Below are 12154 nucleotides of genomic sequence, written 5' to 3'. Positions count from 1 at the left end.
TTTTTCACCGTTTCCAAACAAAACATTGCATTTCCATTCAACCACATGTTAACAACTCTCTGCAGGACGACAAAGAGCAAGAGCCATGGTGCTCTGCTCAAAGAAAAATTTGCTCTCGCCACAAATTTCCGCAACTTCCACGGCAGAGGCAGCATTGTGCTAACAAATCAAGTATACTTTGAGTCACAACATTGAAGGTTTAGACCATTTATGGAACAATAATCAATTGCATAGCGTTTTGAATTGTGCTGTATCTAGGTGCACTCTAGTCCCTGTCTTTAGAGTCCTTTTGTAGCGAGTATAACACTTCCGAACACAATGCAATATGCTTGGCTAAGAGAGAAAAACAGAAGCCAGAAACAAATTAAATATTGATAAAATGTCCAACTTTTAGAACTCTTTAATTTTGTACAGTAGCGGGCAACAATAGAGTTGCTCTACCCTACGGGCACATATTGAGTAGAGCCTGGTAGAGGTGAATGGGGTTATGCCGTAGTGTGGTGTGTGCGATGGCTGATCTTACTAGCTCACAATAACCACTAAACTTGTCACCGTGTGTACTGATGAACTTGTTTTAATGAGTTGAGTTGACATGGTGGAGAGATTTCACGAGAAGGTAGAAATGTCAGCTCCCACTTGAGAACGGTCTACCCTCACTGCCCATCTGTTAAGGTGGAAATTGTGAGGCTGCCTCCAAGCCCCTCGTAGATTGCCCCCATTGTCTGGTCTTGTCTCCCGACCAAACCACAAACCCCCAAACTAATTGACAGTGCTCACACAAAAATTCATCATTTTTAACTGTTGGCCATCTGCTTAGGTTTACAATATTAAAAACCTATTTTCTTACTTCACTGCCAAAATATAATTCACTGTTTTTTGGTGTGATGTGAAAGTTGTCTCAAGTTTTTGTCAGATTTTTGATATCTGCTGTACAGAAGCTACAGTAAAAAATCAAAACACCCTTTAAAACACACATCACACCAAAAATTTTTCAAAGATCTTCATCCAAACCCTGCATTTACTCTTTCTTTGTATTTTAGACAATTAGGATAGAAAGTTCCATATTTCACTGCAAAATTACCCTAGACGTTACCACAGTGATAAGTTAACTGAATGAAAAGACATTTACAAATGCAAAATGGAGCTGGATCCCAAAAAACCTAGGAGTATTCAAATTTGCATTTCAAATTTCAGTTGTGTGCTCAGGAGTGGGAAGCTAGACAATGCCAGTTATCATTCTGCAAAGAAAGTGAGTAAAAATGATCACCCGGGGTAGTCCTAATGGCTGTGTCTCCCTAGCTTGGCGGTTTAAAAACGCACCCGGTGATCAGGCCGGGTTGAGAGGGTTGAGAGTATGGGAGTCCAGTTTGGGTTTTGACACAGGAAAAGGGACAGCTAAGACAACACTCAGTCACACTTAGGCACATTTACAGTTCACTTAAGCATTGATTGCTGAGCTGAAGAACTCAATACCTCACATCCTCCATTGATTCACACAGCACTATTACCTACGTAACTTCCTTCCCGCTTTGAATAGCCCCTGTCTTCCTCTGTGACATCAATGTCTATACATATGTACATTGTACATGGTTGTAGGCATTGAAGCAGCCGAGCCTGGGCGTGCTAAGGGTCATGGCATACAGGTCAAATCACCAAAATGTCATCCGGATAGAGCCGTGCCGCGGCCAGCATTGACGCTTTTCAATGATTTGTAACTGCTTATCAATATCTCGCTGCACTTTCTCAAATCTATTTCGTCAGGGTATTTCCTTTCCATCAAGAAAGCTGACTCCGATTCAAAAGACCAGCCTGGATCTACTCGCGTAATTTCAAGCGAATATCACCCCCAGAATATCCAAATTTCTGGCAGCCATTATCCACATCACAAAATGTAATTTCACATGACAAATTTTCATCATGATCCCCTAAAAAGTTCTCTCAGCCAGCGAGTTTTAACGCTGATGATGATGGTTATACTAACAATTGCTTTCAGTATCTGATCCTATATCTGGATTTTAAAATGAGAAAAGAAAATGTGATTGGTATCTCCGATCAGATTAACTATTGTCAGCTTTAATCTTCAAATATTTTTATGATGAATGAGATTTCTGTTATTTCCTGTCCTGACTCCCTTAAATGAGTCACTTTTATACTTCAAGGCTGCGAAGCGAAACCTTCTGTGTTCGACTGATGTAGGAACTCCCTTCAACTCTTGGCTTGAAATCTAACCTGGCCATTGTGACCTTGTTTGACCTTTGACGCCACCATGTTAGTGTTTTTTCACACCAATTAACCACACCATGAAGTGACAAAAGTTGCCATAATTACAATAAAGAGTCTGACACCGTTACCCCTTTTGGCAATAAAAGCAACACAACAGAAATGAGATCAACCCATGAAACACTTCATTAATTGCTAATTAATTAGATGACATGTTTTTAAAACAACAATGATTAACGGTTCACGGCTCTATTGTGTGACATAATTGCAACTGGAATGTGTTTTAAAATGAGGGTTTGCTCCTTGCTAATGACATAGAGTTTTTAGTTAGTTGGTTGCGATGTCAGAGTAGGCGCTCCATGTTCTATTGAAAAAGTTCACCCTAAGGTTAACACAGTGTAGCTGAACAATGACAAAAAGGAACACAGTTTCTGCCTGGCTACCTAGATCATTTTCCCCCCAAAAAATCAGAGACACATTTTCAGAGAAAGTCACGTTATTGCAGCAAAATCTAGTCCCGTTTGATTGTTATGCTTATGCACGCCTTTGAAGGACTCAGAGCCATTAACAAAGGGGAGCCTGCACCTCATTCAGGGTTTTGGAGAGAACTGGGGGCGAGGCAAGGCAGAGGGGGATGTGTGATACATGGCAGAGTAACAATTGTGACTAAGTGATGTGAATTTGTAACATTGACTGATGAATCATCGGCTCAGGTAGCCTGTGACTACGGTAACGCTGCTTTATTTGCATCCTCATCATCCAGCCAACCATGTTTGGAATTGCATTCAAACCTCAAAAGCCAAATGCACACCAAACTGCGACCACAATCTAACTTAAACATCATACCTTTTGTTCTATACATCAGATTGCTGGCTGCAATTTTGCAGCGCACAAATAATTGTACAATATTAATGAAAGCGATGTGTTCTGAAATTGAGCTTTCATAGGAACCCACCGAAACGTCTGTTCATCTGCAATGCTTTCAAAGTGTGCAAAAACAACAAACTTTCACAGAAAATTCACAGACTGAAATTTTTTTTTGCATGTGAAATATTTTGCAGTAGATATAAATGGATCAAAAAGCTATATCAGTACTGTTCAAACCATCATTTGTAGTATGGATAAAAAGAAAAAAATATGAAAATATTGTATATTTGGCTTTGTTATATTTTTACTTTGAATGTGGAAGGCGATCCAAGTTGCCTATTGTTCAAGCCATGGGCCCTGAACTGTTTTGTGAAATTCTCGCCAGAAAGAAATCTATAAATTGAAAAAAAAAACACACACACACACACACAAAAAGGAACAAAAACTAGGTACAACTTTCCACATCCAAAGAAGTAAAAGGAGTGGAAAGATTTTTCACTAATTGTTCACACAAAAAAGATGTGAGAAAGCTGAAGAACAAAGGAGAGGAAGCAAGTGTTAGATGAATGGAAGGCTACCACAGTCTGCATACAAAGAGTGGCTGTGGTTTGCCATAACAATGATAGCATGATACAAAGACTGGCATGAGGGTTTGAGAAGAAAAAAAAGATCAAGCTTACTTCTAGGTTCTCTTGGTCCATCGACTGTTACTTTAATTGCACGGTTATACGTCGCCACTTGAGGGGGACTTGTACTCACAGTAATTGTTAGCGTTAAACTTTTACCTGCAACGTAATTAGAACAGAGACAAGGCTGGTAAATCTTGTCCTTAGCCAAGTGTGCCATTCAGTTTCGCATCGTGCCTTTTGTTGTCGGGTCGGGTAGATTAAATCCCAAAGTTCATATTGGATTTCATTTTGATTTACACAGTCAAAATATTGATTTGAACTTGGCGTGAATGTGAGTAAAGCGTTCTAATTGAATGGAGGAACACATAGGTATTGTCAGCACCGCTATCACTTGGCTGTTTGCTCTCACTGAACACTTGAGAGTATGTTATAGAACTCTGCCACACTTTGGATATTAAAACTACATACAAGTTTCAAATAGTTGATTTTCTATTAATGTGTTTCAAATGACAAATTTCACAAATCGCGAGAGAAATTCCACAAATATCATACACTGATGATGGTGTAATACTGGGTCACTGCATGCATACTTGGCATAGTTCTGTTCAGGGTGAGGAAATGGGTTGTTCAGTGGTACAGAGTTCACCAACTGTGCATTGGACCCATTTAACACCCCCAACTAGCCACCGAATCAATGGAATATTTAACATTGTTTGCAAAAGTGGTTCTGAGGTGAGAAATCTGATGCTTACTATGGGATTGAAATGCGATACGGCATATCCGTGGAAATGAATAACAGCGAACCCCTAGCACAACAACACAACATATGTGACTCAGGGGCTCGGATTTGACCAAAAAAAGAAAAAATGCACAAAATCTGGTTCTACTTCACCATTGTCCAAGATCTCAGAAAAAAAACTCTGACAGATTCGTGTTTTCTTCAAATCCGCACGTGGCTATTGTACAGATACATGGACTTGGCCACCCACACGAGATCTGAAGGTTTCAGCTCTAATTATCTGCATGGACTGCTACTGTACATTGTTACATTGTGTTTATAGGGACTCCTTGAGAATGCGTTAATTGATGGGAAGTCAATATGGTAATCACTCCACTTGTTTGGAAATACTGATACTAATGAATAAAAAAATTAACAGTTTACATTTGAGGAAGGGGAAACTATAAAGAATGACGACAGTAATGTTTTTGACCAACTTTAAAATTTTGTAACTCTGTTACAAAACTTTGAATAATTTAAACAATAGAATAAAAGTTGCTCCAATTTTGTTCTATTTCGATGGAAAAATTTGAACTGGTAAAAAGTTTAATAGAATTCCAAAAAGAGCCAGGGTGTAAATGAACGGCCACTGCAACGGAGCCCCCTTCCGATACAGCTTTGTACGCATATAGAGAATGTCTTCCCTTGTGATGTGTGTGCGGCTTGGCTTGTCAGACTTCTCACAGACGCGTCTATCTATGGTTAACCTACATCCACATCAACGCACCATAAACTAGTAGCGCGCCAGCACCACTTTGCGTAGTTCTCAATAGCCAGGCCTCGGCGGCTAAATGGAACAGCGGAGAGCGGCACGTGGCCGCAGTATTCTCAACACGTCAAAGGCAAACCTACACATCACACTAGAAATCGTAGTTGTAATTAAGCAACTGATTTGGGGCAGAAGGTTGTAGAGCCAATCGGCAACTCCGCTGAAGCCATAGGGAGGTCACCCAGACTCCAACTTCCTGCAGCTGATTGTCGATGCATTTTATCATCACTTCAAAAAAGTTCAAAATCCTGCTCATTGAGTCTGTCGAGTCATTGATTTCCTGTAATAAACACCAGAGCAAAAACTTCGTACGTTACGTACCTCTGCCTGATCGACCGACGAACCTCAAGTCGTTGAATCTCGCAACTTGATTTTTCATCACCGCTGTCGAATTTCGAAGTTCGGCACAAAAATTTTCATCGTTACCCGCTGCTATGGAGACGACAGTACCATCGTTAACTTCTCCAAGAGAAACGACTTTGAATGCGATAGGTAACGACTTATTGCACCGCCAGTGTGATGGTAACACCGAACACACAAAATTTGGGCTCTCTGTCCTTACTAGTTCACCAGGATATTCGGAAAGTGCTTCAATAAGAGTCCGTTCCCCTCGATACACAATCTTTCGATTGTGCGTATCTCCCATTTTCAATGTCAGATGAGGCTGGGATAGGGGGGAATAGCGTCGGTCCTCGGCTTTGATATGCATCTGGAATTGTGGGTTACTTCTCGTACCGCCTTGGCGTAATGACAACAAACTTAGAAACGTGCTCTAGTCGGCCAACGGTAATTTTACTGCGCAATATGTGCTGTGGAAATCTTAAGCCAACCACTCCCGTGCTTTGTCCTAACCACATGAAACAGAACCGCAGTTGGTCGGTCGCCTTGGCGGAAACCGGACTATTTTCCAAGCTTGGTCTTCCCACCAGAGACACTTCGGGTGGATGCTGAAGCTCAACGCGAAGGGGATTTGTACGACACAAGTTACTGTACCCACACTCTAAGTATCGCAATCAGACTAGTCGACTCAGTGTGTGGGGAGAGACATGGGGGTTATGAATGAAAACTATAAAGTCTTTTGGCACGGAGAAAATGACGACGAATGGGCGGGGCGACACACAAAGCAAAAGACCAATGACAACCAGTAACGCTTGTCCATCTCGACCGTCAAGAACACGTGGTTCTTGCGGTTTCCAGCTATCTTTGAAGTTCCGATAAGTAACAGCGGTAAAATAATCGATTCAGCCAGGTGAATCAGAACTAACGCAGTAGGCCAGCTATATACTCGATACGGTCACTATGATTTCTCCGGAAAATCGAATCATCGAACGGGGAAGTCTGATTTCCTCCAAAGAAAGACGATGAGTGGTTCCTGAGAGTTCGTTCACACTAGCCGTTTCTGCTAGTGACACGGAAGTTCATTGGGCTATCACAAAGACCTCTCGGCGCACCTTAAACAATAGACAATAAACAACACAAGAAACCGCACAGAATATGTATAGACGTCGTCTTCTAAGTCCCGCCTATTTGATTACTATAACAACAAATGTCAACAGGGTAATCTCCGCCTACACAAAAGTAAATCTAATTTAATATGCAGACGTCATAAGTGACTAACGTACGCGTGCGCAATGGTAAGAAAATGGCGACTACCACTGAGTGAGATAGTTTGTATTTTTGCAGTAATTTTCATTAAAGAACCCTCAAAATGACGAAACCTAAAGCAAAATCGAAGAAAGCCGAGAAGCCAAAGGAGCAGAGCGGAGGTAGTACCCCTCTTGAATCAAAGGTAATCAAAATTACGCAAGACCTTCAAAAGTCTCGACCTCGTCAGATACACAGTTCAGATACGGATTTGCACAGATGCACGATGTACTGTAGCTGGCACAGTACAATACATGCAAGTTATATATTGCAAGTAAAGCGCACGTTGATCGAATGTACGTCGTTCATACTGACACAGGGCGTAGGTGGTTACCAAATTCACTTTGTCCCACCGGAGATGTCCCTCAATTTAGCAACTCTAATTTGAAATTCGACAACTTTGTGTCCAAAACCACAATCCTTCTATCTGTCAGTAGCGATGACATTTTCGGCACTTCCGGTGAAAGCTTTGAAATACGGCGGCATGGAAACCAGCATTCATTGTGTGTATTATACAAAAGCTGCATGTTCGGGGCAAGTTGGACCGGAAATTCAAGTTTACGAAGAGTTCAATGATTTATCATTAATGAAGTCGGCTCCTTTGTTTCGGCAAAAGTTACATAATTTCCTCATTGCATACATCGCGGTTTTTTACAAATAAATAACAAGAAATGATCAATATTTCATTTTTTTTGTCTTCATCTCTCTATTCTTCATTTTGCAAGGTTATTTACTCACTTACATAAGTTAGAGAGTCAAATAAAAATTGTTTTTGTTATGAATGTACACTTTTGTATTTTGCTGCTGCTAACAGTAACTTCATCTTGGCTAATGCCCAAGGGGATGACGTAGATTAGCTACTTAATGTATGTAGATGTACGTTTTATAAAAGATTATAAGTGAGCATGGTCAAGACAGGTTAACATAGTGGATTATACTGTAATTTATGCTGTCAAAATCTCATGTTATAAATTTCCTCCGGCAGACTTCGAGTACAAATGCTGTAAGCCCTGCCAGCAGCACGCTTTCCACCTGTGCTAGCAAACCACCGTCGAAAGCCTGGTTTACCACAGATATACAACATATGATGTGAGTATAACATTAATAACCCACTCTAAAGTGATCAATTACTTTGATGGACAGCCTAGGATGACCAAAACACCCGGATGTGATGTCAATATTTGTAATTCTTTTGAATAATGGTATCCTCTGGAAATGTGCCAACTTTACTTCGGGGTGATTGAATTATTTTTGGTTGTAACTCACAAATAATGCTGTTTTTAGGCCAACTGGTGTCTGAAAAATCAAAACAGCTGACACAATTGGGATTTACATCTGCAACGTAATACTTTTGAACTAACACAGAAGTAGAATGGTAACTATAAATAGCATTGAGTCATAGTCACCCATACAATTGGTATCATTACTTAAACTCTGTTCTGACCTAGAAGTCATTCACTGCAAATTGTCAAATATGACCCAATCTTTCAAACAGACTGGTGTGACAAACTTATTTATTCCATCCCAATTTAGCTGTACTGTACACTTGCCGATTGGTTGGGTGAGGTCTTGTCCAGTGCAGAGGATTAGAGTGTAGGGTGAATGACCTGAAGTTTGACATAACTACCCAATGAATGTGGGTCTGATTCATTCATAGCTTTCATGCCACTCATAATAGAATTAAAGAGGTCTCCAAGAGTGGAAAACTTTCTAGGGTTACAAAATTTAAAATTTATGAATGTGGCTATTGATCCGCTGCTCATTGATTGCGCATCTGAAACTGGACGTAATTGAGGTTTTTGGTCGTCCTCATGAATGAACTTGGAAACAATGTTGGCACCATGCCAATTGTTGGTTTTGTAATGGAATGAAAGTATGCAGTTTAGAGTCTTTCAGTACACAATGGGTCTCTTCAGTTCCTGGACTGACTTGGTCACAAAAGTTATAAGAAATGGCTGTTTCATCTCTTGCAAGTATCATTTGGAGGTAACTTGCACCTGCTTTCCATGGCAACTCAAACTTTGCCAAAGCAAAGCAAAACAAAATCAAAGAAGTTCTATGGCTGGTCATGTCATTGTCTGAAATGGATAGAGTGTCTTTTAGAGATGGATGACTCATTTCCCTGTAAACTTGAACATGATAGCTATCTCTGTCTATTTCTACTGAACAGCAGGAACTTCACAACTGAATATTTAAGAGATACAGATAAAATGTGATCACATGCTGCTTGTACAACCATTGCAAACTTTTCTAGTAGTGTTTAACACTTGCAGTTTCAGTATCCAATGAATGTATTGCCTTTGCACCATATTTTGAAAGTTTTTAGTTTGTTGAAAGATAACATGTGAACTGACTCTTTCTAATGTCACAGCATTCTCATATTAATATAGCAAACTTTTATGACACTTTTTTTATAAAACATGTTTTTTTTTCACAAAATTGATGTAACTGTATATAATTGGCAAACATAATTATGTATATTAATCTTGTGACTTCATTTTCTTTAAAGTGAAGTCTTCATAGTGTATGAGCTTGTCATTCATAATTCACACATTGACAAAACGAAATTAATATAAACGATGCCAGGCGTGTGGTTCCCACGAAGAATTTATTCTGCATAAAGGTTTCGGTTGTACACCTGCTAATAACAGCTATTATGGAATAAGTTTATAATGAATGTTTTTTGGTGGTTTTTGTATGGGTTGATTATCTAGGTAGTATGGAGGTTGAAATGTATCAGGGGGATAATAAAAGTCTTATGGCGTCATGCATAAATTATATATCAATTTCTCTGAGTTAATATGTGGTTGCACATTAGGGACTTGCAGTAAGAATACAGCAATGCCTGCAGCTATACAACATCTGGCCTGGCCTACACCGTAGTGTCAATATGGTCATTAACTTATGAACCGTAATCTATGACAGCTTACAAAACCTCTAACGCTTTCTCCTTTTTATTTCAACAATCGCAAATGACCGAAATATAAATGAATTCCTCTCAGGTTATTGCAGTTGATGTTTTATAAGTGTGATGTCCATGTTTCTGCAGTTATTGACAATTCAAGTTGAAGTGACAATATGACTCATATTAACACCAAGGGGCACATCAGCAATGACTTGATGTATCTGCTATGCATTATATTCCTTTATTTCATTGCTCTTTATGTCTGTAAACTTGAGTTCTGCAACAGCTGCCCAGAACCTACTAAAAGAAATATATTTTGCAATTAAAGTATCACATGCTTGTTAGGCTATTTGCTCATATACTTTGATGTTAGCCAGCATGTTTATGAAATAACAGATCCCAGATAGATATAATTTATGCATGCAGAAATTGAACTTGCAGTTCAGAGGGTCAAGACTCTTCAGAAGGACAGCGATTGTATTACATAATATTTTTATTTTTTCATAAAATAATTTTTTTAATTCTTTCTAGCGTAGTTTATTGAAAAACAAGATACTAGCTTTGCCAACTTTACCAAGTATGCACAACATGGAATGTATTATTTCTAGCGATGAGGACTAAAATTCAGTTGCAAGAAATAATTTTAGAAATTACACACAAAGTTGCCAAGTTGAGAAATTGAACACTGCACACTTGGACATGAATAACAAATAGAAAAAGCAACTTTTTACATACAGAACAAACACACAGGAAAATACAACAAAAGTTACCGGTATAGAGATAGTACCATGGCTTAGGGCACCTTTTACATGAAATGGACAGGAAAATACCCCTTAAGTTAATGTTGGATTGACACAAGGCATATCTGGGTCCGTTATTCTTCGGTTGTGCCTTTTCTAACTGATGGTAAAGTTAAGGTAATATGCACCTCGAAAGTGAAAGACTTAAACTTTTGCTCAAACTTTCCTTAGTGAAACTTTCAACCATTCTCTTACCAAAGCAAGAATAAAAATCAGGGGTCACCGTGCAAACTTTGGTTCTAGACAGACAAATAACTTGTGATTTCTTGATATTTGAAATTCAAAATGGCCGCCATACCTTTATTAACTCTATAAAAAAAATAAACTTTCGATTTTCGAAAAACTAAGACAGTTAAAACTTTTCTTTCGCCAAGAGCTTCAAAACGAGCCCCCACAAGTGGTAGGTCAGAAGAAAATTGATAAAATTTGAAGGCCTGAATTTTTGTACCCGAGGTGCGTTCTACCTTAAGGGGTTTTCCAATCGAGTGTGGTCAGTCTTGCACACTTTGTAAATGATGATTCGTGGCTTCTCTCCTCCTCTACTGTGTTCAGTAGAATTTGGTCACTGTTCTGTAAGCTGAACATCTTCAACCAACGTACATTAACCCTTTTCCTGCCAGACAGCATCACTTCCCTATCTGGAAAGTCAGTAAGAAGTTGTATTGAGCCAAATCTGTATGTATTTTCACCCACTTTGTATCGTACCAGTATGTTGTACAGGTTTAGACAGTAGAAAGTCATGTTTACATTATCTGTGTTTTCAGGGGCTTTCAAATGTTCAAATGAATGTTTACCCTTTGAGTGCTGTAATTTTTCCCACCAAAAATTTTAGTGTAACATTTTTCCAATTTTTAGTAATTTTCTGTCATATATGTGATAATTTTGGACCAAGTAGACATCACATTTCATTGACTACAGTTTTTTATCAAAATTTTGGCAAAAATCTGCAAAAAATTTGACTGTTGTATATTTTATAAAGGCAACAAAAATTGACTTTGGTGCTCAAAGGGTTAAAATGCACCCATATGGACATTTTATGCCTCACTGGTTTTAGCCAACTTGACCTGATGGTGACATATGAACTTGACAGCATAAAGGGTAATCATTCCATGCTTGAAGACAAGAGAAAACAAAAAGCGTGTGTGTGTAGATAAGCAGCTGATGAAGCAGTAAAATGATTAAAAACTTCATTTGTGGCAATCAGTTCTTGTAAAGGTAAATGTTTCATGTGCCTCCCATCAAATTATCGTCTAGCCCTGATGAGAAGACAAAGCACAGGACATCATTAGTGAAGCACTGAATCATGTCTGGAAGGTGGATTAGATCAAAATTAGGACTTTTATTGCACTCATTGACAACTAATTACAACTCTGAGGTGTATAAATATTGACCACATCACCGTGCAGAGTAGCTGAGAAAAGTCCTGCCCCAGGAAAAGTGGCCAGTCTTAATTACAATGGAAACACCATTCTCTGCTTTCACATGAGTGACTGAGATATCAGATTGACTCTGTCTCTTACACAATCACTGAGCTTTGTTTCT

General features: G+C 39.0%; 2 protein-coding genes across 3 annotated transcripts in view; one reads left to right on the top strand and one right to left on the bottom strand.

Annotated features, from left to right (window-relative positions):
* LOC139142872 (runt-related transcription factor 1-like) overlaps positions 1 to 6807 on the bottom strand; it is a 33600-nt gene extending 26793 nt beyond the window's left edge. The window contains exons 1-2 of the mRNA XM_070713050.1: positions 5585 to 6807; positions 3768 to 3872 (exon numbers count right to left, since the gene is read on the bottom strand). Of these exons, the coding sequence (XP_070569151.1) occupies positions 3768 to 3872; positions 5585 to 5972 (493 nt within the window). The 5' untranslated portion in view covers positions 5973 to 6807. The remainder of the gene's footprint in view (positions 1 to 3767; positions 3873 to 5584) is intronic.
* Positions 6808 to 6880: 73 nt separating this feature from the next.
* LOC139142873 (transcription initiation protein SPT3 homolog) overlaps positions 6881 to 12154 on the top strand; it is a 58745-nt gene continuing 53471 nt past the window's right edge. The window contains exons 1-2 of one of the 2 annotated variants that reach the window (XM_070713051.1): positions 6881 to 7052; positions 7893 to 7996. In XM_070713051.1, the coding sequence (XP_070569152.1) occupies positions 6972 to 7052; positions 7893 to 7996 (185 nt within the window). In that variant the 5' untranslated portion in view covers positions 6881 to 6971. Of the gene's footprint in view, positions 7053 to 7892; positions 7997 to 12154 lie in introns of those variants that run through there. The other variant, XM_070713052.1, reaches the window with a different exon arrangement.

The sequence above is a fragment of the Ptychodera flava genome, chromosome 10 (genome assembly GCF_041260155.1).
Source record: "Ptychodera flava strain L36383 chromosome 10, AS_Pfla_20210202, whole genome shotgun sequence".
NCBI classification, from domain to species: domain Eukaryota; kingdom Metazoa; phylum Hemichordata; class Enteropneusta; family Ptychoderidae; genus Ptychodera; species Ptychodera flava.
This window is presented reverse-complemented; position numbering and strand designations above follow the sequence as displayed.